The sequence below is a fragment of the Anabrus simplex genome, chromosome 1, assembly GCF_040414725.1.
Source record: "Anabrus simplex isolate iqAnaSimp1 chromosome 1, ASM4041472v1, whole genome shotgun sequence".
Classification (NCBI taxonomy): domain Eukaryota; kingdom Metazoa; phylum Arthropoda; class Insecta; order Orthoptera; family Tettigoniidae; genus Anabrus; species Anabrus simplex.
The window spans coordinates 994,928,700-994,956,003 of NC_090265.1; the positions used below are offsets into that span (position 1 = coordinate 994,928,700).

The 27,304-nt window shown below is 38.7% G+C and overlaps 1 protein-coding gene across 3 annotated transcripts in view; it reads left to right on the top strand.

Moving 5' to 3' along the window:
• LOC136857877 (uncharacterized) overlaps window positions 1-27,304 on the top strand; it is a 177,402-nt gene that overhangs the window by 31,701 nt on the left and 118,397 nt on the right. For all 3 annotated transcript variants that reach the window (XM_067136903.2, XM_067136904.2, XM_067136905.2), the window contains one exon: window positions 14,743-14,988. In XM_067136903.2, coding sequence (XP_066993004.2) covers window positions 14,743-14,988 — 246 coding nt within the window. The remainder of the gene's footprint in view (window positions 1-14,742; window positions 14,989-27,304) is intronic.

Below are 27,304 nucleotides of genomic sequence, written 5' to 3' on the forward strand. Positions count from 1 at the left end.
CACCAAAGCTGTCGCTTGTTCGATTATTGCACAATCGGACCTTCATAAATACTTTTTTTACCTGCGACGTAAGTCTATCAATGTTAGGTAAATTGTCCCTCACGTCTTCTGCCACTCTGTGGAAAGCATGAGCTAGATAAGTTACATGCACCATTCTTGAGTAAAAAGCTTTGATATCTTTACCAGCTTTAACTATGTAAGGCGCGGGCTTTGTCACGAAAAGTAAAACATCATCGTACCTCACACCGTCAGGCCTCAGCAGAACCATGGCCCTGTCAAACATTCGACATATTGTACAATGATGGACATATTTCAGGACTTCAGAAGTTGGCAAAAATATTTCTCCAGGATTATCTATTTCCAGGGTTCCTACAATTACATTAGCTACGTAACGACCTTCAACATCAGTAGTTTCGTCTACCGAGACAAAAATATTTTTTCCGTTTGTTCTTTCCCTATTCTTTGAAGTGTTTTTTTCATAGCAGACAGGTATATCATTTTTCCTTAGCGTAGATTCGTCCAGAATGGAATGACCTGTATACCGTGCTACGAACTGCCTTAATTTAGGAATAGTTAGTTTATGAAGAGGAATATTTGCTGTGACAAAAATTTCACACAGTTCATTAAAAAAGCCTGAGGTTGTACCTCTGCTTGATAATGCGTTTTGCATGAGTAACTGTTGAGTACTTTTCTTTCTGCTGATATTCTGAATACCGCGCACATGTTTGTCGCAACTGATGTGCTGTTGAACAGTGAATCTTTTTGCTGCTGCCACTTTCACTTCACACACTTGACAGAATAGTATTTCACCATCTGTAGAAAAGGTATCTTCCCCGAATTCAGAGACAGTTTTTCTCAAATGACCTGCCTTGGATGGTTTTACCTTTGGCATTTTAACACGCACTCGAAATGGTTACACACAGCTGACATCTACAAACTGTACAACTAAAACTGACCTGAAGGAACAAGGAAATAGAGTATACTGGCAGGAAATACCTCACTGCTGACATCACACTGTGAACGCACTTCCCTGGTGAACTGATCAAGGCTTAGCCCTTGTCTGAAGGTCACCCTAGAATAGCTTAGCTCTCACCTCCTGTTATGACACAAAGGTGAGGGATGTAAAAAGCTATGTACTCAGCCCACAACTGAGTGCAGAAACTTTCGAAGATGAACCTTCACGTAAACCTTCAAGTACGTAAAGATATAGGAACTGGTTGGTTGATGACGTAAAACGTTGATTCTTATTTGAAAATAACCAATAAGAAAAAACAATTTAAAATGACAAAATAATGATGCAAAAAGCAAAAAAGACCTCAAAATCAAATACTTCAAAAAATGACAAAAAATTGACATAATAAATACACATTTCTGTGATCTGGGGACAATGAACAAGATTTGTATATAACTTAGCAACTTCTATGACGCACCAATTAAAAGATGACATTTCATTGAAATCCGGGCTCTGTTGATAAGCATTTGGGATGTGTCTGTCTCATTTCATTAGCTTCTTGAAGTGGTCCAGTAAAAGGAAGTCAAGAAACATATAGTTTGTATTGTTTGAAGTATAACAGGAATATCACTAATTGTTTTCTCCTCTTCCTCCTCCTCCTCTAGCCTTTCAGTGTCCACTCCTGAAAATACGCCCCTTCCAATAGTTTCCATTCTGGTCTATGTTGAGTAGCTTCGATCCATTTCTCTCTGTGTGGCGCTGGATGTTGTCTTGCCACCATGCTTGGTACTGGTCAACTTTCCTTCATGAATTGTGGCATCTTCACTGTATAACAGATTTAGCCCATTTGTTGTCACCATTTGCAACATGGCCTCTTGAGTCATGCCACTCATCCAATCGCATCTATGACTTCCATTCTCCTTCAGATCTCCTGGTTCGGTATTTGGTCCCTCCAGCTGACCCCCATCTTCACCCATTGCTCTCTGGCGGATTCAAAGTCGATTTGAATTTAAAGTCTGTTTCAAGCCCGAAGGTTGCAACTAGTAGGATGTGCACTTATTGTATAGCTTCCTTTTGAGGTTTATAGAGAAGTTTGATTCATAGAGGATGTAGTTGAGTCTACTGAATGTAGCCCGGTCAATCCAATTTTTCTGGTTATCTCTGCAGTCTGGTTGTCTTGCCCAATTGTGGCCCTGGTACACATACTCCTCAACATGTTGGGGCTCATAATTTTGGTTTTCTGCAGGTTCATTTTCAGTCCCACAGCTTTGGTGGCTTTCTTCATATCCTGTAGCATTTTTTTTTTTCAGTTTACCAGCATCACTGCTGATGACACCAAAGTGTAAGAGACTAATATATTTACTGTCAATGTTGATTCCCTTTCTATTCCAGGCTAGTTTCTTGAACATGTCCTTGAATGCTAAGGTCAGTAGTTTACGCAGGATGATGTGTCCTTTTCTAACACCTCTCTCTATTGGCACTATCCTTGTGAACCAGTTTTCTTCAATTGTGACGTGTAAAGTAGCTTGGTCGTAGAGGTATTTTATCACTTGGAAAATCGGGCGCCGTGCCTGGTCTAGTCCTGGTTAGGGACTGGTTCTGAATTGAGTAGTAGGAGCCAGTCAGTATTCTTCAGGGAACAGGGAACGGGGCCTCAACCCCGACACAGCGCATCCCAATGGCTGATAGGGGAAGTTCCTGTAGATATCCAGGGCAGGTGCGAATAAGGTTATACGAAATAAGCACCCGCGGGTCAACTGAGGCAGTCCACTGCCTTTTGGATAGGGTTTTGACCCAAAGGCTGTGGGAGTAAACCCAGAAAAAAAATCAAGCAAGGACAGAGGTTTTAAGGGAGCAGCCCTCTCACTGTCTTAGCTCCATCACAGGGTTAATTACCCATATGGAATGAATTTCAAAACGATTCAGAGAAATACTAGATTTGAAGCCGGACGGATCACAAGACGATGAATTGGCGAGAAACTGAATATGAGAATTGGAACCTAGAATATTACCTGACAGTCAAGGAAGTGGATGTGGTGGAGGAGATGAAGAAGTACAAACTCGAAATTCTCGGTATCAGTGAAGTGAAGAAAAAGGGAACAGGGGAGATGGAACTGGACCAGGTGTATGTTCTGAGATATTCAAGAGTAGATAAGAGAAGTAGAGCTAAAGGAGGAGTCGGAATTATCACAAGTGAACAATTAAGTAATAAAGTGGTGCATCGGAAGGCAGTAAGCCCAAGGATAATGAGCTTAGATCTGGATCTGGGATATAACCGAAAAGTTGCTTTCATACAAATATATGCTCCTACTGAAGATAGTGATGAGATAGAAAAGGAGATGTTTTACTCTGCCCTTCAGAGGGCATTGGACATAGCTAGAGATACCATAGAATCGGTGATAATAATGGGGGACTGGAATGCTAGAATTGGGAGTAAATCCCCTGTGGGTGGGGAACGCAGATGAAGAATACACCCACGGTATCCCTTGCCTGCTGTAAGAGGCGACTAAAGGGGGCCCAAGGGGCTCTCAACTTGGGAGCGTGGGTTGGCGACCACGGGGCCCTTAGCTGAGACCTGGCATTGCTTCCACTTGTGCCAGGCTCCTCACTTTCATCTATCCTCTCCGACCTCGCTTGGTCAACTCTTGTTCTTTTCCGACCCTGACGGTATTAGAGCATTCGAGGCCTAGGGAGTCTTTTATTTTCACGCCCTTTGAGGCTCTTGCCTTTCTTTATCCGTTACTTCATTTTTCTTTTTTTCTCTCTGTCTACCCCCTGTGGGTGGGGGGTGCAGACAAAGAATACACCCACGGTATCCCCTGCCTGTCGTGAGAGGCAACTAAAAGGGGTGGCCAAGGGGTGATTGTATTAGAACCATGAAACTACTTTTGATTAGTACCATCACGCGGGAAACACCGTGGGTTGCCTTTACTTGCGGGTGTACCACTATATTAGGTACACAGTAGTTTTGTGATTAGTAGTAGCAGAGAGTGATTCACTGTGGGTTTCCAGTACCTGTGATTAATACCTTTGTGAGAAACACCATGGGTTTGGGCGTTGCCTGTGATTAGTACCACTATATGAGCGACACCGTGGGTCTGCGTTGCCTGTGATTGGTACCCACTATGCGAGGAACACCATGGGAATATCGGCGTCTGTGATTGGTACACCTAGGTGAGGAACACCATCGGCTTGCGTCGCCTATGTGTGGCGACATTTTGTGAGAAACGCCATAGGTCTGTGTTACCTGTACGATGTATAATACTTGTGAATTGTACCCTCATATGTGGAACACCGTGAGTCTACACTACTTTTGATTAGTACCCCAACATGACAAATACCATGGTTCTACTTTACTAGCGATAAGTGCAATTATGAGGGGCCGTTGATCTGTATTTTGGACCCCTTTAGACAACAAGCATCCTCGATTCAGGATTGTACTTTAGAAGTGGTCCCTTGGTCAGTAATACTATTTCTATAATAGTTTCTGGGTTGGATCCACTGACTGTTTTAAATTCATGTCCATCCATTCATTCTTCATGCCATTTTTTATTTTGGTCAGTGGATGATTTTGAACTTTTAATTTGTCATTTCATTTCATACCACCAGGGGCTGATGACCTAGATGTTAGGCCCCTTTAAACAACAATCATCATCATCAATTGGGAGTAAGATGAGTACTGGTCATGGAAGCTTGGGAAGGTACAGGGCAGAGAGAAGTCTGAACAGCAATGGGAAGACAATACTTGAGTTCTGCATAGATAATGAAATGCGAATAGGAAATTCTTTTCTTCCCTCATAAACAGATCCACCAAATTACCTTCATGGCAATAAGCAGAAATGTACAAAGTACAGTAGACTACTATGTGTACACAAAGAATACCCTCTATGATGTAATGGATGTGAGGGTATTCTGCGGTGCGGAACTCAACACTGAACATCGTTTATTGGTAATGGAAACCCGGTTCAGATATATACGAGAATCAACAAAAATGAATTATGTCAAAGTGAAAGTATCTGCATTAGAGGAAATCACCAAGCAATGGGAGTATGAGAATAAGTTGAGCAAAAAACTCATATAGAAGGAGCAAAATCACAGAGGCATGTGGAACGTGGAAGACAAATCGAAGGTGATGAAAGAGACGATTAACCATGTAGCTACAGAGGTGTGCAGGATCAGCAGAGTTAAAGGAAATAGGAGACAGACAAGAGGGTGGAGCGAAACAGTAAAGGAAGCAGTTGCAGCCAAGAAGAAAGCATGGAAAAAATATATGAAATCCAAAAGTGAGGAAGACAAAGGAACCTATATACAACTAAGAAATGCAGCAGGGAGGGCAGTCAAGGGAGTTAAAAAGGAATCCTGGGAACAGTTCGGAAGGGAAATAGAAGAAAGTTATAAGAAAAATCAAAGGATGTTCTGGCATGTGGTGAAAAGCTTGAAGGGAAAAACGGGAAAGAAAATCAGAAACATTAAGTATAAAAATAACAGGCTGAAAACCAACATAAAGGACATCCTGGAAGTGTGGAGCGAATATTACTCAGAAACCTTCAAGGACAGCAATAGAATGGTGGGCATGACACCAATTGAAGAGGATAACAGTGGAGAAAGGGAAAAGGAAGAAGGTATTAGATTGAAAGAAGTGCATGAGAGAATTAAGGTAATTAAGACTGGTAAAGCAGCTGGCTGGGATAATATTCACCCGGAGTTATGAAATTTAGAGGAAGAGAACTAGAGAAATGGATCTGGGATCTCTTCAAGTTACTTCAGGACTCTGAGAAAATACCAGAAGATTGGGAGCGGAACATCATAGTTCCCATTCACAAGAAGGGAAGCTCAACTGACTGTCATAATTAAAGAGTGATATGCTTAGCATCAGTTCTCCAGAAGTTATATTCAAGTGGAGGAAGAACTGGAAGAATAGGCTGGATTTAGACCCCATCGGCAATCACGAGATTGGATCTTCTGTTTGAGAAATGCAGCAGAAAAGATCCTAAATCGGGAAGGAGAACTATTTGCAGCATTTATCGATTTGAAGTCGGCATTTGACAGTACCGAGAGAAGAGCTATGGATGGCTTTACCGAAGGCACATATTACTCCCAAACTGACTAGGGTGATTAAAAGTATATACAGGAGGGTTATAGGTATAGTGAGGATAAATGGTCAAACCCCAAAGGAACTTACTATGGAAAGAGGTGTCAAGCAAGGTGATGAGCTTAGTCCCCTACTCTTTATAATATTCATGGATCAAGTTATTAAACAATATAAGAGGCGAACAAGAAAATGCAAAGTTGGAAATTTCAAGATGAGACCAGTGTGGATACAGACACTAGTATATGCAGATGATCACACTTTTGGCAACAGATAGAGATAAATTACAGAGGGCAGTGATGGATTGGGGATGCACACTCCAAGACAGGGGGATAGAAGTTAATGTTATTAAAAGTAACGTTATGCATCTTACTAGGAAAGAACAAGAAGACCTTAACATCAAGTGGCAGAATGAGATTTTAGAAGAGGTTCAGCAGTTCGAATATTTAGACAGCATCATAACAGCAGATGGGAATGTGGATTCTGAAATAAATTACAGAATCCATAAAGCTAACAATCTATATTATAATATTAATAATACCATCATAGGAAAGAGAGAAGTTACCAGGAAAACAAAAAATGAGAATATACAAATCAGTATATCTTCCAGTGCTGACATACGGATCTGAAAGCTGGACACTGCAGAATAATTTAGAGAGGAGACTCACTGCCACAGAAATGAAGTATTTGCGTAAGATAGTTGGAAGGACAAGGTGGGACATGGTTAGAAATACTAGGACAGGGGAAGAGTGTCTTAACCAAGAAGCACTGATTAGTTTAATTGAAAAGAAGGAACTTGCATGGTTGGGGCACTTGGTGAGGATGGAAGCGGGAAGGAGGCCTAAACAAATATTCCAAACAAGACCATAGGGAAAAAGAGGGAGGGGACGACCGAGGCTAGAGTGGGGCACCTACGTCTTTGACCTGGCATGAAAGAGGGGAAAGACTCCAGCAGAACTGAGAAGATGGCACTGGACCGGATTTCATATGGGAAGTGGCTGAAGGACCCAACGCCCGCAAGGGCATAAAGGGAAAAGAGAAAGAAGAAGGAAAGTCTGGTATGCATGGTCCCTTGCTTCATGTAGAGCCAAGGCCTTAGTCGAATCAAAGGCTTTTTCGTAGTTCATAAAAGTCATGTGTAGAGACACTGTACTCGGTACATTTCTCAGTCAGAGTGTGTATGATTTGCTCGACGGGGTGGTAGGAGTCTAATTCCTTGGTAAGTATGTCTGGTACAGTTTTGGTTAATGATAAAAGATGGAAATTACAGGTGGGTCTGTGGTTTTTTTTCATAAATGTACAGTTGCCCTTCTTGAACAGCAGAATTAGGAATCCTTCATCGAGACACTTGTTGAGGAGTAGCGGATGTGCCATTTCTAGGGCTCCTCTTATGACCTTCAGCATTCAGGAACCTCTCCAGGTCCCTTGCAGTCCTTCAAGTAGGTTATCATTGCTCACAGTTCTGTTAAATTAGCTGACTGTAATTCTTTGGATCTCTGCTTCCTGTGACCTTGCTAGTTTTTGTGGGGATGTTATTGACTAGCTGTAGTAGAAGTTTTCTTTTAGAAGGTTTTCATGGTTTCTCCAACCTTTTTTTTTTTTTTTTTTTTTTTCATGTGGATTAGCATCTTTTCTTTTGACTGATTGGAATGCAGGACTTGCCATGGTCTTGTTGTTTTCAATAGTTTCCTTGCTAATTTTTGTGTTGTAGGCTCTGTGGTCTTTCCTAATGGCTTTCTTCATTTTCTTGTTCAGATTTTCACATCTAGGCTACTCTATCAGTTCTCCTCCTTTTCTTGATGAGCACCTCTGTTTCTGGGCTAATTTTTGGGTTTCTCAGTACCTTAGTAAGCAAACTTTCTTCATGGCAGTCCAGACACTCTTTGTGATGATCCTTGACATTCCAGTCTATGTAGCTCATCAGTTAGTTGTTTCTTTTCAATCTGGAGGTTATACTCTTTCCTGTCCCTTGGTTATGTAACATTTTTCCATAGAATCAGTACTAACTGAAAAATGTACTTCTTTACACCCTTGGGTCTTCATCATATGTTGCAGTTCCCAGGCTTAAGGCTGTTTAGATCCCAAACAGAACACCATCAGCCCTTCATAGCCTAGATATCACTGAAGGGGTATGCTAAGAAAAGAGGAGCAAGATATTTTCTCGTGGCTTTCCTCGTGCTATTAAATCAATTTACCAAGCCTACTGAAAGGTATAACTGTGAGCAACACTTCCATGTCATTCTATAATGGGCATAAGGAATGGTATTTCAGTGTTGCCCCTCTTTTACGCCTTTCAAGGGAGCCAAAGAATACTGGTGTAAATGGGGGGGGGGGGTGTAAATCATGGGAAATATATATATGCAAAAATGTTATGGAAAGGAGCAAAATGTAACACAAATGCATATTATTCATTTATAGAGTATTTCAATCTTATTACTTATCCCAAATAAAGGTCCATTGTAAACTAACTGTTGATACTACACTGCCTTTGTAATTCTGCTCATCCACTGACCAGGAGAAGGGTACTGATAGGTACTTAAAATATTGTGTAATATATTCTTTTAATCCAGTTATCTTTCTTAGAATAGTTACAGAATTAATTTAAAATGCAATAAATGTTCTTTCTCTGGATGGGGCATTTTAATTACTGCTATTGTGCCTATTTACAACATTAACACATATTTATTCCAGATGGTAAACCACACAATCACTACTTCCTACCAAAATAGTCCAGAATCAGTCTTTGTTTACACTTAATACCCTCTGTTTTTTCAAGTTCATAAGGTCATAAAAATTATTTTCACCCCCTCTACAGATGACAGATATCTACATAAAATGTCCACCAGTATAGTTTGTCCGTTATTGGACATACATTTTCCATCTAACTCATTCCTGGTTGCCAGCGTTTCACCCCAGTGTGCTAAGTTGGGCTCATCAGTTGGTAAATAGCACACCTACCAAGACGCATGGCTAATGCATACCGTCCAATAATGGATCAACTATATTGATATTATAAATTTACTCATTTGGGACATATATTTCGGGCTCCCGATGAGAATCGACATCCACTGGGCTGAATGGCTCAGGCGGTTGAGGCGCTATCTTTCTGACCCCAACTTGGCAGGTTCGATCCTGACTCAGTCCGGTGGTATATGAAGGTCTCGCATATCAGCCTTGTGTCGGTAGATTTACTGGCACGTGAAAGATCTCCTGTGGGACTAAATTTTGGCACCTCCGCGTCTCCAAAATCCGTAAAAGTAGTTAGTGGGATGTAAAAGCCAATAACATTATGAGAATCAACATCTATATCATCTGATGGTCAAACAGGCATCAATTTTTTGTCAGTGAGACTAAGTCTCTCATAATCTGTCCGACTCGTTGGCTGACTGGTCAGCGTACTTGCCTTCGGTTCAGAGGGTCGGGGATTTTAATCGCTTGTGATTAATTCTTCTGGCTTGGGGACTGGGTGTTTGTGTCTGACCCAACACACTCCTCTTCATATTCAGACAACATACTACACTACCAACCACCACAGAAACACACAATAGTGATCACATCCCTCCATATAGGATTGCATCAGGAAGGGCATCTGGCCATAAAACAGGGCCAAATCCACATATGTGAGATGCTGTTTGCACCCACGACCCAACAGGTGTGGGAAAAATTTGTAGGAAAAGAAGACTAAGTCTCTCATAGTGCATTGGCACTGCTGGTGGCTCCAAGTAGCCTACGCATTGGCCATATGGTATGCACTAGCCATGCATCTTGATAGGTGTACTGTTTATGAACTGACAAACCCAACTTAGTACAGTGGCACGAAACACTGGCAACCAGGAATGAGTTAGCTGGAAAATTTATAATGTCCAATAACGGATCAACTATATTGGCATTATAAATTTACTCATTGGGGACAAATATTTCGGGTTTCCTCCGGGAATCAACATCTATATCATAAAATGTCCACTGCTGCACTTGCCTTGGCACTGGTAGGCATCACTTCACTATGCTCATCTTCATCGTCACTGGTGGGTTATTTAGCTGAAGTTCCTTATGCAACCAACTCCTACACACACTTCTTTCCTTCGCAGTTGTCGTACAATCATCCACCCAAAGAAAGAATTCAGTAATGCAGTTTGACTGCAACATTCTCCATACATCACAAAGCAGGTCTCCTTCTACCACTGCCAGCTGAAAGTTGTGATGATTCTTGAATAATCCTACTTTCAAGGAACAAATCTGAGATAGTACTTTTCTTCAAAGCCTTCCAAGACTTCGCAGTGGAGTGCATCCAGTATTAAAACTTTAAATGATGATGGATCCTTTTCAGCATCCATAAGGAATAAAATTCTTTGCACCAGGCTCTTCCTATAAAATGACATAAAGGAGTATATAGTCCCTAAATTGATAGACTGCAGCTTGATTGTGCAATTACCAGGCAGAAATTCTAACTACACGTTCATCATGAGATGTACAGGACAATGGTTGATGATCTTTCTATTTTGCGCATCTATTTTTGCAGCCAGCTGCTGTCAGAAAAAAGATCTGAGTTCATCAAAGTTTTACAGTTGGCATCATAGGCAGTTGATAATGATCACACATGCTTGAAGCAACAAGGTTCTTCAGAGTTCCCTATCACAAAGGGTTGGGGCTTCTCAGAGTCATCAGCATTGGCTTCCAACATCATAGTGAGCCTTATTTTGTTGTGTTTCCCACCATGGCATTTATCCCCTTTGAATGCTAGTCTTACTGGGTAACACACTAAAAATCAGTCCAGTTACATCTAGGTTAAAAAGGTTTCTGGGTTCATACTTGTTGGTCAGCTTCTGCAATTATGCACTGATCCCCTCTTCCACAATTCCGTCGCTAACTGCATTTGAGTCCCTCACAAACAAAATTATAGGTTAAGTAATACCTTTTCTTAAATCAGTCTATCTAGCCATTGGATGCACTGAAATATACAATGCCAAGAATGTTCACCACTTTATGCGCAATTTCCCTTGAGAGCGCACCATCAATTGGAATGCCTGCGGCTCTTGAAGTTTCAAACCTACGTTTTACTATATTTTCCAATTCTTCACATTTGGAATATGACACACCTTTTAAATTGTTTTTAGTTTGCATTCCGAAGAATTTTAAGATATGCTTCCTCTGAATTCCTCCAAAATGGCATTATTCTTCCATCCATATGACGTACGCTGGTTGCCTGGTTATTGGGTTGGATTTTTGTCCTTACAAAGCTGTTAACGCTAATTTCAGATAGACACCCCTCCTCTGACCAAAAACTCATCCATGTTACTATAAATTTGTTTGGTAGGCAAACCACTTGTCAGACTTGTGATGCGGTTTGCATAAATTTGTTGAATAGGCAATCTGCTCGACAGAATTGTCGTGCAGTTTGTGTAACTTCCCCTGACATTTTTAATTGGCTAGTTTCGTTCATGTGTTGTCGTAAAGTGTGCTGTCCGATTTGGTCATCATGCCATGGTTACTCGAAGTGTTGTAGATTAATTACGTCATATTACTTTGATTATTTACCGTCTCAAACAGCCTGGTGTGGTGTAAATGGCAGGGAGCATAAAATGTTGGGAATGTAAAAGCAGGGTAATTTTGTATTAGCATTGCTCAAACCTCAATTGCTTTTATATTTTCAAAGCCAAGAATGTGACAGATAGGTCCATGGAAGTAAGAAATTTGTTTTAGCCCCTACTAGAAGATATAGCACACTGTAAATACTTTGTCTCACCAGAAATGAATCTGGGTACCACATCGTTAAGGATTTAAACATTATATGAGCTCTGATTATTATTTATTTACCACAAATCATAAAGATTTTATGGATAGTCTAGTGAAAAAAGGGCAAGCCCCATGTACATCAATTGCTTCACAGACTGCTCTTGGCCTAGGTGAATTTAAATACAAATTTGGTTGAAGTGTGCTGCTGTTTAGAAAATGTGCTAGGGACAAACAAACTAACCAACCTGAAAGTTATGGGAATGTACCCAGGTTATAGAAGTGGATAAAGGTTGCAGCAGGAAATCAATTTTGAGAAAAATAGACTTCGAGTTTTATTTGTATAGATATATCAAGAAAAGAAGGGTTTTGTTTAGAGGCAAGTACATACAATCATTGTTTCATGATTTGTCATAGATTCAGGAAAAAGATGATCTGATTTTTTAATTTTTTTTTACCCAAGGGCAAGAAAAAACTAAAGCCGTTCCACTTTCAGTTTGGACTATCAGGCCATGTAGACGTGCCTTAGGGCTGAGTACTCAATATACACTTTCAAAAGGGCCATCTTAAAAACCTCTAGTTATTATTCTACAAATAAAAGGATGAAATGATAGTGGAGAGTGTGGCTGGAATGAAAGATGACAGGAAAAACCGGAGTACCCGGAGAAAAACCGGTCCCACCTCTGCTTTGTCCAGCACAAATCTCACATGGAGTGACCGGGATTTAAACCACGGAACCCACCGGTGAGAAACCGACGCTCTGCCGTCTGAAACACGGAGGCTACTCAGACCCACTGAATGCACTCAAAATGACCCTACTAGCGACAATTTTATGCTTTTCATAATGGACTGGTTGCATAAGGAATGACATTACTAGCATTGCTTACATCTCGGACACTTTCATATTGTTAACTCTAGAAGTGATAGGTATTTTTCTCTTAAGTGGTAGATGTTTTTCTGCTATATTACAGTCATGTATTGATAAAATGATTAGGCCATGAAAAACAAAGGTAATCATTACATATTTCATGTCATTTTATTCAGAAAATCACCAGCATTGTACTTATTTGACAAAAAAGTTTTTCATCGTGTTTCTGTGACATAAGACTGAAAACGTAAAAAGTGAAAAAGAGTCTTTTCAAAATTGAATGTCAGGAAACCATTGGCAAAATAACAGTATTAAATTTCAGTATATACTAAACGTGCAAAATTTTACCCTGTTTAGATATATGTACACAAATGTCAAGACATTTTTAATCTGTGCCTCTGACAAAAGGAAAATATTTCACTTGTCCACAGTCGAAAATCACTGATCTCGTTCATCAGAATTCCAGAGTTCCATACATGAAATTCTTTTGTAATGTCAAGCTGGGGTTCGGGCGGATATACTCTGACCCAGTTCCGATGTTCAGGCTCTATTTCCATATCTTCAATATTTTCCTCAGTTTCATCATCAGTCATTTTGATTCCTAATCTTATCACATGGCAAATCCTCTACCGAAATATCACTATTACTGCTGGAAAACGCTTCCTCATCCTCCAACCATTCATGAATGTCACTAGATCTACAAGTATCCATCATTTACTAGAAAATACCATAAGGCAATATATCTAGTACAAATAACCAGCAACCTAGACTAGACCTTAACTGCGAAGTGCAGCAACTCAAAACAACGAAGTGACAACAGTGCCTCATTTGTTTTACAATCAACTTTCAGAATAGCTCATTATGGAAACCAAAATTGCAATATATTTGAAGCTTGTGATGTCTCCTTTCGAGAACTATGTAATATGATTCATATTCATTTGATTATCACTACATAAAGGGTGAATTACATCACAAATACCATGTTTATCAGTTCTAGGGTTAAAGTCAAGGATGAGACTGAGACAGGTCAATGAAAGTAACAAATCTTGAAAGAATAAGATATTTTGTTTTTAAATCCTGCTTTTACTTACATTCTGTGGTTGTGTTAAGCACAGTGCTCTGCCCAGCTTTTTTTTAAAAATCTCCTTTAGACTCATTGTTTTTAGAAACCAGTAATTCTTAATACTTTACTTAGTTCCTTTTAAACATAAAGAAAATTCGTGATGAATATTGAATTTTCTTGGCCATATTTCACTCGAAATAAACTTCCAACATTTTATGTCATGTTCGGCACTTTCAGTACATATCGAATAGATGTTAAGTACAGAACAAAAATGACTAACTGGACAGCAATGGGATCCGAATCCACGACCTTCCAGTTTTGCATCGGTTGCTCTAGTGCTAAACCTGTAGCTTATATCCTTTCCAACAGAACAAATACAACCTGGGCCACCGTAGCTAAGTTAGATAGAGCAATAGACTTGAAATCGGGAGGTTGTGGGTTTGGATCCCACTAGTGTCCAGTTGGCCATTTTTCTTCAGTACTTAATATCTATTCAATGTATACTATATCTACTGAACACAACCCAATACTTTGAAAGTTTATTTCGAGAGAAAAATTCTTAAATTGTAGCCTTCTGGTTTTATGAGCTTTATGGCAAACCCAGTTTGGTGTAAAAAATAAGCATACTAAGCTTACAGAACTATTGCATTTGTACTTATTACTGATTCCTACCAATATACTGCTGGTGAAACAGTTGGCAGTGGTATATTTATTTGCAGATAGTGGTTGGTACCCAGTATGGTATAAATCACAATGTTGATCTTTTTGAGTGCTTGAAGGGTAACAGGATATATATGCTGCTGAGGCAGTATCATTAAAATTGACATTCCCATCATGAGACAACAGAAGACCTCCCAGAAAATGTGCCTTTCAAGAGACATCACATGCCTTTTTTATATCCTGTATCCTATGTCACATTCAGGTAAATGTTACATTGCAGTTAAGTAGAATGAAAGTTAACTAGAGCATTAATGAACTTCCAAAATACTGTACTGAATAATGTATGTTTGTATGTAAGGTTAATTTGTTTCTGTTTCCAGAATTATATGAAAATGTTGGAGAAGATCACACATACTGCCGTCTCTCAGATGTTAGAGAAGATCATACATATTGCCTTCCGAATCTCCATAATGTGTATGATCACTGTGTGAATGGAACTGATGAATTAAAGAGGAGAGTGAACATGACAGAACAAAATACTCATGCAATGGAATGCACACGAATTAAAAGAAAACTTGATGAATCAGAGTTGGAAGAGTTAAATGCTTTCATTCCATTCATACCAGGTGTGTTGAAAGAAATTGTTGAACTAGGTGATGTTGAGTGTTTTGGTGACAATGTAAAAAAATCTGCTATTCATCTCCATTCTGCTAATGAATGCTGATTTTTGAAGGCATGTGTAGAAGTACCTTACTTCAACTAAGGATTCTATGCCATTGAGCTACAAAAGTCAACAGGAATAGTAGGATGCTAAAGATGCTATGGAATATCTGTTAAAAACCACACACCCTGTTTTGATAAATTTGTGGTCAGATGGGCCTGAAATTGACAGATGCTATTGGGGAAGCTACGTTCATTAGTTATGAGCAATTTATCAGCCTTTCTGAAGAGATGTTAGCTGGTCAGATGCTGAGAATACTCCATAAAATGCTTGTTAGGAGTTACTGGAGTGTCTTGTTATGCACACCAAGCAAGAAACAAAATGTATGTTTGATATTATGCATTATTTGATTAAATATGCTGAGGATTACATTTGTGATGTAAAGGAATCATAGCGAGTGGGGACAAAAAAAAAAAATTGTTCTTAAAGACAGGGGGGGGGGGGGGGTCAGGTTTACAGTCTGGCAGCAAATACAGGGTTATTCAAAAAGAAGGAACAGATTTCAAACATTTATTTCTTCCAAACTACAAAAGATAGAAACACGATTCCAATGCTCCTGGAAAGAGAAAGAGTTCGATTTTTCACTTTTGTAAGGTTTCATTATGAGCACCATGTGTTGCACGACAAATATCAAAACGGGGGCTCATTTCTTGCCACACATGAATCAGGTGGTCTCTAGTTACCGAATTCACAGGTTCAACAATTCAGTATAGCAAATTTTCAAGAGTATCAGGCATGGGAGGGATAAACACACGGTCTGTTACGTACCTTTTGCTTTTGTTGTAGTTGTCTGGATGCAATTTCTGCAATAACTGCAGTTTGTACGCCTTCAGGTGCAGACTCACCATGCCGTTGGTTGAGGAATGTTAAGATCCTTTCTTCCTCGTGTTGTGGATTTCTTAGGGCTCCTCTTGTAAACTGCACGAATACGCTTGACATTTTTTGTTCAATGTGCATGGACGTCCTGTGCTTTTCCCTTTGCAGATGCAAGAATCTTCTGCGAACTTTCGATGCCACTGGTGTATCTGCTTATGCCGATGTGGTTGTTTATTGAACTGATGTCTAAAAGCGTGTTGAACTCCAATAATGGACTCTAGTTTTGCTAATTGCAGAACAAAAATGCTTTTTCCTGTTGTGTTGCCATTTGCTTACACTCCAACTGACAAGCACGCAATGCGGCCTGACACAACAAGCACCAGAGCCAATGCGGCCGGGATTGGAAATTGCAACAGCGGCACTTCTACAGGGATTGTTCAAATTTTAAACCTTTGTGTGTCCAGGAACGTTGGAATTGTGGTTCTACCTTTTGTTATTTGGAAAAAATAAATGTTTGAAATCTGTTCCTTCTTTTTGAATAACCCTACAGTAGAACCCCGCTTAGCCGAACTTCGCTTAACCGAAACCCGGCTTAACGGAAATGCTCTGGAAAATTGTATTTTAATATTTTGTTTTTACCCTCCCGTTCTTAGCCGTCGATATTAGTAATTCTCTTGCTATATTTGCTGAGAGCTACTAGGCAAACCCTGTTTTTATATCATGACTTATACCAGAATGCACATATAGCATAAAACAAAACAGTTTTTTACCAGGTAGTTCATTCCATGATAATTTTTTCTTGAACAAGCCGTATTTATCATTATTATTATTATTATTACTGTATTATTCGTCATGAAGTTTGTCTTGACTGTGGTTAACGTGCTTCAGTTGCGGGAGTTTCATCTTGTTTACTGCTCGGACTATACTGCAGCATCTGTTAGGAAACCAGGGAAGTCCAGTGACCTCCATTCATATTATTCTTTCACCCAAGGTCGTTCCGTTGGCCTTGCGGTTTTATACTGTAGTTCCAATGCATTTCTTACCCTATTGCAAAAGAAATTGTTTCATTATTTTAATTACTTTGCGCTTTGTTGAACAAAGTGATGAATCTACACCAGCTGATGTATTGTTGATTAAACGGTGGCGCGACATAGCTATATGAACCAAGAAAATTCAGAAGAAAATCACTTATTTTATACAGTGAGTGACATTATGTAAACATTTTAATGTTAATATACAGTATGCACCTCTGCTTAACAGAGTTTATGCATTTTTATTTCGACATTTAACTTCCGAAAATATTTACCATGTGTCATCCGAAAAACATGTCAACCAAATGGCTCCGCTCCCTTTATTTTCGATAAACGGGGTTCTACTGTATTTTAAATAGCAATATCTTATGAAAAGGTGAAGTAATTCACCATTGGATGTTTGGGAGTTCTTTTCATATGTAATAATATGAGATATACCTGGGGAATTTACTAGGATAATGATTTTCTAGTCAATTTTTAGCAATCTTAAAATCCAAATTACTTGAGAAAAATTATTTGATTCATACTCTGTTGCGAGTTCTTACATTTGTGGTCTGATAGATCTGAACATTAATTCATAACTTTTGGATAAGATGCCAATTTGTGAATCAAACGTTCTCCTGTGTGGGTTTGTTAAATTTTAAATAGAAAATCCATTTAGTGCAGCTGTATATTGTTGGCTAACACAGAAAAAGGCTGCTCAGGAAGGTAACTTGTAAGAAACATCATAGTTCTAGTTACAACACAGCTCTGTTCAAGGTCACAGGAATGTTATTGTGGAGGGAATTACAGTTAATAATGTTTGTTCCATTAGCTCAGGTTCTGTTGTTTCTTAGCACATATTGGGAATGCTCCAGGTACCTAACTGCATCTTATTTCTTTTATAATAGCTTGCTGCACAAACTTGTTTGTTCTTGACATACTTGTGCCTTCATAATTGTCATATTTTATCCTTATTCTTCTATGGGTGACATTAATTCATTAAAAAATATATATATTTTGCCCTACCATTGTTATGTAGCCCCATGTGCATTGAAGTTATTAAAGTTGTATTTCTGAAAAATGTCTAATTTTTTGTCATGAGTTGGCGAAATGTTTGTGTTTTTGATGTTTTGCTTGAAATATTACAAATATATATATCTGCCTGAAATTACTGATGACCACACCAGAATACTGCTGCAAGTTTATTACTGTCATAGCTACAACAATTATGAATAATAGTGACATATAAATATTAAAGAGTAAGTTTGATTTGTGGCATGTTGATTAGTGCATTAAAGTAAAGATGAATGTTGATGAAGTCCCGGTATCATGGTTGATCCCTTTAGTGCTGTGAGGCGACAGTGTGGATAACATCTTTGTTGATTCTGAGTGTTTTGCAGAAGTTGACGAAAAAATATATGATCGTTCCCCTGGCTTTCGACCATAATTCTCACAACTTCTGGGTTTTTGAGATGGTATTTATTAAGATAGTAGGGAATATGCGGATTGTACAAATTCTTTTTCTTTTTTGTCGACATCTACTGGCTGTGTCGCATCTGTTTTGTCACATGAAATATGACAACAGGTATGTTATAGGGTTGTATTTCTTGTTTCGACAGACTGAAAACTGTAAGATACATCAACTGAGTCGACTCTGAAAAAAGAATGCCTTCCTCCTTAATAAATTTTGTTTTTTTGTCAAAAGCTATGATGTCTATTTGACGAGTGTTGCTAATAGTGGATATACCACGACCTTCTTCATGGACAACCATGCCTGAATCTTTCAAGCTCTTGGTGTGGTGTCTGGCATTAATTAGTCTGAATGTGGCAATGTTGACAACTGCTACTGTATAGGACTTGTCTCGAATAACTTCTAATGCTGCTATATTGCCTATCCTCTTAAGGCTATCACACCATTCACTGTTAGTGAGTCCTTGGTGATTTCAAACACACTTCCTGGCTTGAGTGTATTCCCTAAAAGGAATCCTCTTGACCTTGCTGATGGGAAAAGGGCACAGTTGTCATATTCTGCATCTCTCAGAGCATTGCATACTTTTCTAGCATTGAGAACATTTATGTTCTTATAGTAAAGATTTTCGTACAAGTAATGAATCTCATATTTAAAGATTTTCGTTGTTATATATTCAGATTCTGGAGGCAGTGGGTGGGGTGCTTTCCTCATGAAGTTGTTTTGTGGTGTTGATGTAAGAGTTGTTAGCTGTTTGCAAGCATGTAAATAAATTTATTTGTAGAAAGGCTTCCCATGTACTGTTACTCGAAGAATTCCAAGACCTTTGGTTTTAGTATGATTTTCAAACATTACATTTGGTGTGTCAAATACTAATAAAGTACTTCTTTCAGTGTACATTTATTCATTTTATCTGTACCCTGTAAGAATTTGTAGTATTATTTTGGTTGGTGTCATCTGTGAGGTATACATGAGAGTTGGATAAATTGAGTCATTTAGTATCCAGAACGTCTGGTCCGGTTGATGGAGTAGCCAGGATACAAGTGATTGTGGTTTGTTTTTGAGGTTGTAAAAGAATTGTGTGAGGACAAAATAATTCAGTCGTAAAAATTGACTCTTAAGGTACCTCACTGTTTTGTCAGAGCCATGGTCGCTATTGGTAAGCTTGCCTTCGATAATGTTAATTGTTAAATATTTTTTGGGGCTGGAGAATAAGGTCAGTTTCTTCAAAGTTTTGAATCACCATTTTTATGAATTCTTCGGCTGTTGCTTTGTCCTTTGCAGTGATAACGGTGACATCGGTGAAGCCTAAATACTAGTTTATAACCAAAATTTTATGCGATCCTGTCCATACAGAACTAGTTACGGATGAAATCTATCGCAGTATGGTACAGGGTTTTGTGGTTGGATGAATGAATGAAATCTATAGTTGTCTATTCACCTCGTGAATTCCTTGTTCACCGTGTGAATTAATTGTGAAAGTATAAAGATACTAGGGTATTTTCTGTAAAGTTTGTAACTAATACAGTTGAAAATATTGGTGGATGACGAGTGTTGCTAGTGGTGGATATACCACGACCTTCTTCATGGACAACCATGCCAGAATCTTTCAAACTCTTGGTGTGGTGTCTGGCATTAATTAGTCTGATTGTGGCAATGTTGACAGCTGCTACTGTATAGGACCCGTGTAGAATAACTACTCGCTCTGCTAATTAAACAGTCGAACCTCTGGTTTATGAACACTCCAGGGTCAGTAAATAGGAGGTATCTGCTAGTAGGAGGGAGTTTTGTAATAATACAATAGAATAGCTCAATAGCCAAACAAGCAATCAAAAATTGTCTAAAGAACTGTACTTCCTTTGCAGCGCAGTATTGTTAAAAACCTATGTACTCGTACATTTTCATTGAATTAACTAAATTCATTTATATATTAATTAAACCATATTATTCCTATTAAAAAGGAATTTGAAGTTCTTAATCTTTGGAACGTCACTCCTCCACAAAGACAAAGTACAGTTCAGTGTGCATATTATGTAGTATGTATGTCCATTACTTCCACTGCTTACAGAGATGAGGCAAGAACATTTTGCAGCATATGGTATGAATGTTGGCCTAAAGTTCATTACTCTATGGCAATGAAGAACATGTTAAAATAAATCACATTGTTCTTTCGTAAGTTTACTTAACTGTTGCTGCACTTAATGTAGAGATTCAGCATCATATTGACTCACATCAAATAACTTCAGTTGTTTCAGGATTTCCCATACTGATCTATGGTCCAGTATCACTAGATGGGAGGCAGAATTCTCCTTTTCCTCCTCCACTTCATTCTTACAGCTTTCAGAATATAAACTCAGTGTTTAATTCTTTATAACTTTGCTTATTTCAAGTTTATCTTCTACATTGGCTATATTGTCATTGATGAAGAGGTAATCAGTAGCTTTGAGTTGTATCTATTGTATGTTAACAGGCTACACAGTGAATTTTCTAAGTTTCTAAAGTAATTTTCTTTCCTTATTTCATTGTCACCGATAATAGGTTCTGCTTTACAGAAGTAATTCAGAATCATTTCTTTAATTACTGTTACTACGATGCCATGTAGGTATGTAAACGATCAAAGTTTCAGACCCATTGGATTGTTGCTACAGGTCTCCCCACGTGATTGGTCGCGGAAGAATCAATTCCAGTATACGGACTCTGGTGTAGCGTAGTTGACTTGCAGTCTGTGCAGTGAAGTGTTCCCCGTCAAACATGCCTCGACGACAGAGAAGAGCATGCTATCAACAACTGTCACCGTTTGAGAGGGCTCGGATAATTGTGCTGTGTGAGGCTGGATTATTGTTGAGGACTGTCGCTCCACGTGTTGGCTGACAGGCATCTACGGTACAGCATGTATGGCAGCAGTGGTCAAATGAAGGTAACCACACTCGTACAGGCCCAGTGCGACAGACAACTGTGAGAGAGGATGGCCCGGATTGAACCCCATGCAACAGCAGCGCAACGTTCCTCTGTTGGTTCCAAAAAGTCACTCGGGTTACCTGTGTAGGAACGTCGTGTACGTTCACTTACAATATGGGGGATCGTCTGCCTAGATGCACCACAGTCGCACTCTGGTGATGAAATATATTTCCACTTATAAAGAGCATCCCTGCATCGTGCATGATTTGTTCTCACCCGATTCAGTTATCAGTGCCCATGGAAGACCCAGTGCATACTAGGCAACAGGACACATGCTGAACCTAGGTGACTGAGATGCTAATGGTTTCTGCAGAACATACTAACAAACATGTCTTATGAATATGAACTTCCTATCTCTAGTCTTTCAAGATGTTCTGTTTTTTTATTAACTATCCCTGCTTCATCTCCATGCATTGTACTCGCAGTAAAATAGTGCAACATCTTGTAATACATCATAAAGTCGTCCAATCATATCCTTAGGAGTACAATATGAAAAGCAGGGGCAAATGCTGGTCATGAAAGTCAGGCTTGCTCTTCCATTCGTGAAAGTTGGTGGGGTGGGACATGCATAGTTCTGAATGAATAAAATTTATAAACCCAATAATCGCTAAATCGCATGAACCTTTTAATCATTGGTTACATGAACATGCATTCAAACTGGTTACATCACACCTTCAAGAATGGCCAAAAGAATAACAATCGGGTAAATTTTATAATTAACAAATCATGACAAGCCAGTGATTATATAATTTAAACAAGTAAACTTCAAACTATGTACACAGAAAAAATGCAACTATTTATTAGATCTTCCTACTTGAAAAGAAAACTACTCCGCAGCTTCTCTTTACAAAAGCATCAATAACTTCATCATAGAAAGAGGACTGTAATCTAATTTTTGCAAGCAATCCTTTTTCAATTGACAACATAGCTAATGATGATAGCCTCTCCTGACCTTGAGTCGATCTGCAATATATATTAATGCGTCTGTGTTGAAAAAGAACGTTCTGCAGAGGATGTAGTAGCAGGAATTGTTGCTACAAGTTTGATGAGCTTGAAAATTTCTGGCATACCCATGTACAATTTATTAGTGTGCATAAACTGCATTAAGTCTGAAACACTTTTCTCTTTAAAATTAGAAGATGAATACATCACACTTATTTCGGTTTTTAAGCGAACAATGTCGAAAAATGACCCATAGGTCTTTTCTAGGGCAGTAACATCACTGTCTGGGAACCTATTTCTGTGCTTCTCAAACAAATCACAATCCAACAGCGAGAATAACACAAATTTCTTTAAGTATTTAAAACGCTCTCCTATTTGGACAAGTACATTGTCAATAATTTCATTGAATAGACGTTTGTATTTTGATTTTTCTGGTTCATCACTAATTCTTCGATTTTTAGAGCACGGCTGTCCTCCATAAACATCAATTTCAGTATCAACATGTCCATACAAACTATCAAAATCTTCATCTCTCATAGACTGGATATTTAAAAAGAGCTCTTCAACCTTCTTGCCACAGTACTGAATATCCAGACTTTTTGTTGTAAAATATTTAACACAGTATCGGACAATGGAAAAATCTTGGAGAACACTGCCAGCAGAAATCTAGTGTTGAACTTAAGTAAGAAGAACAAAAATCCTTGTGCTTTCAATGTAGTGTCTTCATCCCAGTCGTCTGAAGTATCCTGTACATGTTGAAAGAATTTCACCAGCGCTTCATAATATTCCTTCACAGTATTAATAAGACGTGAAGCAAAATGCCATCTCATTGGTGCTACTGTTGGCAACTTCTTCTGAACAAAATCTCGAAGAGCAGCTGTTCTCTTTGTAGACTTTGAAAAAAAAAAAAAAAAAGCAGCAAGTCCTGACATTGTTTGGAAGAAAATTGTACATTCTTTGATTTTTGAAGCAGACTGCTGTAGTGTTAAACTCAATAGTTGGCTATAACAATGCACAAATGTTGCATATGGATACTGGTCTTGAAGTAGTTTATTAAGCCCATTCACATGACTGGCTAAGACAGCAGCACTGTCATATGTTTGAGCCACAATCTTTTCCTCACAACTGAACTCTTTTAAAATTGCACGAACATGATTTACGAGGGCTCCAGCAATGAGACCTACCGAGCTCGATAGCTGCAGTCGCTTAAGTGCGGCCAGTATTCGGGAGATAGTAGGTTCGAACCCCACTATCGGCAGCCCTGAAGATGGTTTTCCGTGGTTTCCCATTTTTACACCAGGCAAATGCTGGGGCTGTACCTTAATTAAGGCCACGGCCTCTTCCTTCCCACTCCTAGACCTTTCCTGTCCCATCGTCGCCATAAGACCTATCTGTGTTGGTGCGACGTAAAGCAACTAGCAAAAAAAAAAAAAAACAATGAGATCTTTACTAACGTCAGCAAAAACCAAGAAACCTCTCTTGAATTTCACCACTTTCATCTACAAAACTGAGTAAAGTAGAGAGTTGTGACTTATTAATAATATTGGACGTTTCGTCCAACATTATTGCCACAAAAGTTGCTTGTTTAAGCTCCTCCTTTATTCTTCTCACAATTACTGAACTTATTTCTGCTATTAAGTCATTTTGGATTGCAGACGACATCCCTCTAAAAATGGTGGAGTCTTTCAGATGAGCTGTCAGAAGAGGATCACATTCACTTATAATTTGTAGAAGTTCGATGTAATTCCCTCTGTTTACGGAAGTTGCAGACTCGTCATGTGCGCAAAATGGTAGTTCCTGTTTTGCTAAAAAACACACTGCATTGATCAGTCGTTTAAGTATGTCACGATTTTTATTCTTTACCTATTCATTATGAAGTTGGTCACTGATGCGTTTCTGTTCATCCAGCTGGTGGTCGATCCTTGTACGCCCAAAGCTATTTAACTGCAAGAAACACTTCATATGGTTTGCAGATTTCTCATGTCTTGTAATGGACGGTGTCAAGGTGTTCGTATTGTCAAAGCCACTTTTACACCATACACCGTTATCAGCAGAAAATAGTAAACACGGCCAGCAAAACAGTCTATTCAGATACAGAGAACGAACGTGCATATTCTGTTTTTCTCCATGTGCTGTGTCTTTAAGTCTGGCAGCGCCGGACAGGGCCTGCCATTCTTAATAATGTCTGTTTTCTCTTGGATAGTCCTCCGAGAAAATGGATTTGATAACAAGCTGTCAGTAATGCATGGTTCGGAACCCATTGCAGCACGTCGAATCATTCAGAATAGATGATCAGGAACTTACAGTACACCACTCACTGACACAACACACTATATCTGTAGCTCTCAGACCAGAGCTTCCAACTACACATTACAAACGTGACAGCTTGCAACCGGCCTTGGAGAGAAGAAACCTGCCGCACGCATACATTTCTCTCTGTGTCGACAGCGCCGCTGAAGCTCCTAAGACACGAGCAAGCCTCGCTGGACTCGCCAAGATATATGCAACATGCGATTTGTATAATGCAGATCTATTACAGATACGGTACATATTATAATTTTTTTTTAACTTGCCTGCTTTAGAAAATTTATTGCACTTGCGCAGCAAGCGTAGCATGCTCGGAGAAATCGCCCCTGATGATCAGTTATTTCTCATTTAAATTAACTAAATTATTGAGCCAAATTTGTATACAACTCTGTTCTGACTTTTAACTTTAGTATTTGGAATATGCAGCTTTCCAATTAACTTAGAAAAGTTTACAATTCTTTCATCATACCCTTCAGTCCTGAATTGTTGCTCCCCACATAATTTTAAAAAGGGGATTGAAATGTTGCCATTGTCATCTACTGTCTTGACAAAATAATATGGTCCAATGACATAAAATCAAAACAGTTGTCTTAGGGCATGAAAAATTTATATTTTATCTACAGATTTCCAAATGAAAATAATTTTGTTTGATAAAATAACATTGCATCTCAGGCTCACTGTTGCTTGGAAACAACCAGACACACCCTATAGATTGACAAATAACAGTCCAGAAGTTATTTTTAAAACACGTTTTTCTACTGACTGCACCTTTATTGTTAAGTGTATGTAATTATACTGCTAGGAAAAGTAAAATACTTTCTAGTAATGCACTTAATTGTTTTGTGTCTTTTCCTAATTTGTTTGCCAATTCTAGTTTGACAGTTGGCCTGAATACTCTATCTGTTGTTTGGGCATTTACTCATTTTTTTACCTCTTGCCCTGAAATAATTACAGAATTAAGTCCATTCATTGTCCTTCCATCTCTGCTTCATTTTCACCAGGTTGGGGAATCTGATGGTGGGTTACATCCCCTTGCTTCACTTAATCTCTCTGTAAAATTGAACCTAATCATACAACAAAATCATAGTTTTTCATTAACAAGTTTCCGAACATTCTCATTAGTGAAATGGAACCTTTAGATAAAGAAACTGATATTCTGCACTCCCAGTTCTATAACTTTCAGCTCGAAGAAACAGACCTGGCAAAAGGAAGAATTGATGTTCAGTGGGCATTGGTAGGTCAGATTAAATCAGCTGATGGTGTACGTAAATATGACAGACTCTCTAAGGTGATGCTTGCTATTTTATCAATTCCACATACCAATGCAGAATGTGAAAGGATTTTTAGCAGAGTCACAAAGTCAAAAACACAGTTCCGATCCTTGCTGTCTGAACAAACTTTGGAGAAACTTTTAACATTGCTTTGAGCAAAAAATTTAGTTCTCAGTTTCTGAAGAGGGCTCGGTCAGCTACGGGTGTGTTGAACAACAATTAGTCGTAATGTTATCAGCATGTTGAAGGATGAGAAATCACATGTTTCTACAGTTCACGTATGTCCAGTATTGACAAGGGTAATCCCAAAAATAAGGTTTATTTTATTTTATTTTATTTTTTTATAAATACAGAACTCTGTTCGTGTGGCTGTTGGTCACAATATTGTGAAGAGTGTTTCCCGCGCTCGCATGTAAACATGCATACACCGCACTGAGACACTCAGTGTTGGCTTGGCAGCCTTTGAGAATGGAGCTCCCGTTGGATGTTACCGCCAAGTGCGAAGTGCGTGCAGTTATTTAGTTTTTGAATGCAAAAGGTACTGAACCGATTAAAATCCATCGCCAATTGACGGAAGTGTATGGTCAGTAGAGATGAGCTTAAACAATATTTCAGAATATCTATGACTGGCGTATCTGTGACACAAAAATATCTGTGACTTTTATCTGTGATTTAGTCACAGGAAGCACGAACAAATAACTATCGTCATGGTCACTCTTTGGTCGCGGGCGGCCAGTATGGAAAGACTTCTAGTTGATATGATAATGTCGGGTAGTATTTTTTGGAATATTCGGGATATTAGATGTGGGAAAAATAATATTCACATTTATATGGTGAAGTTTTAATAATGCGTAGGGAAAAGGTTTTTAACATGATGTGCAATAAATTAACAAACGTGACGTGATCACCCTTGTCATGTCTCCAATTATTTACAGTACTTAATGTAAGTTTACAATTAAAATGACTAAAAATAATAAATGTATGAACTTAATACAAAGATTCCTCCCATATACAGGGTTATTCAGCAAAGTTGTCCACTTCAAATAACTCTTGAACGGTTAAAAATATTGACATTTTGTTTTCACTCTGAGTACTGGTACCAGAGGGCTAATAATCGGACTTAAGTACTGTGTCATAACCTTAATATTTTCTGATATTATGGCACTAACTTCGTTTTTTTTTTAAATTATTTTTATAACGGTACCATTCTACTTTGTACACATAGCCCTAAATCTACACACGTTACAAATTCAGCATCATGGTTATTTTGAAAATTGGACGTGTACTTCTCGAAAAAATATTAGGTATTCAAACATGCCTCATTTGCCAGCCGAGGACTGATCTGTTCGATTCGTGCTACGTATGAAACATGAGCTAGCTGTTGACTTACAGAGATGCTAGATATTCTCTCTACTGTGCTCATAAATACACTATGATAAAATGTAT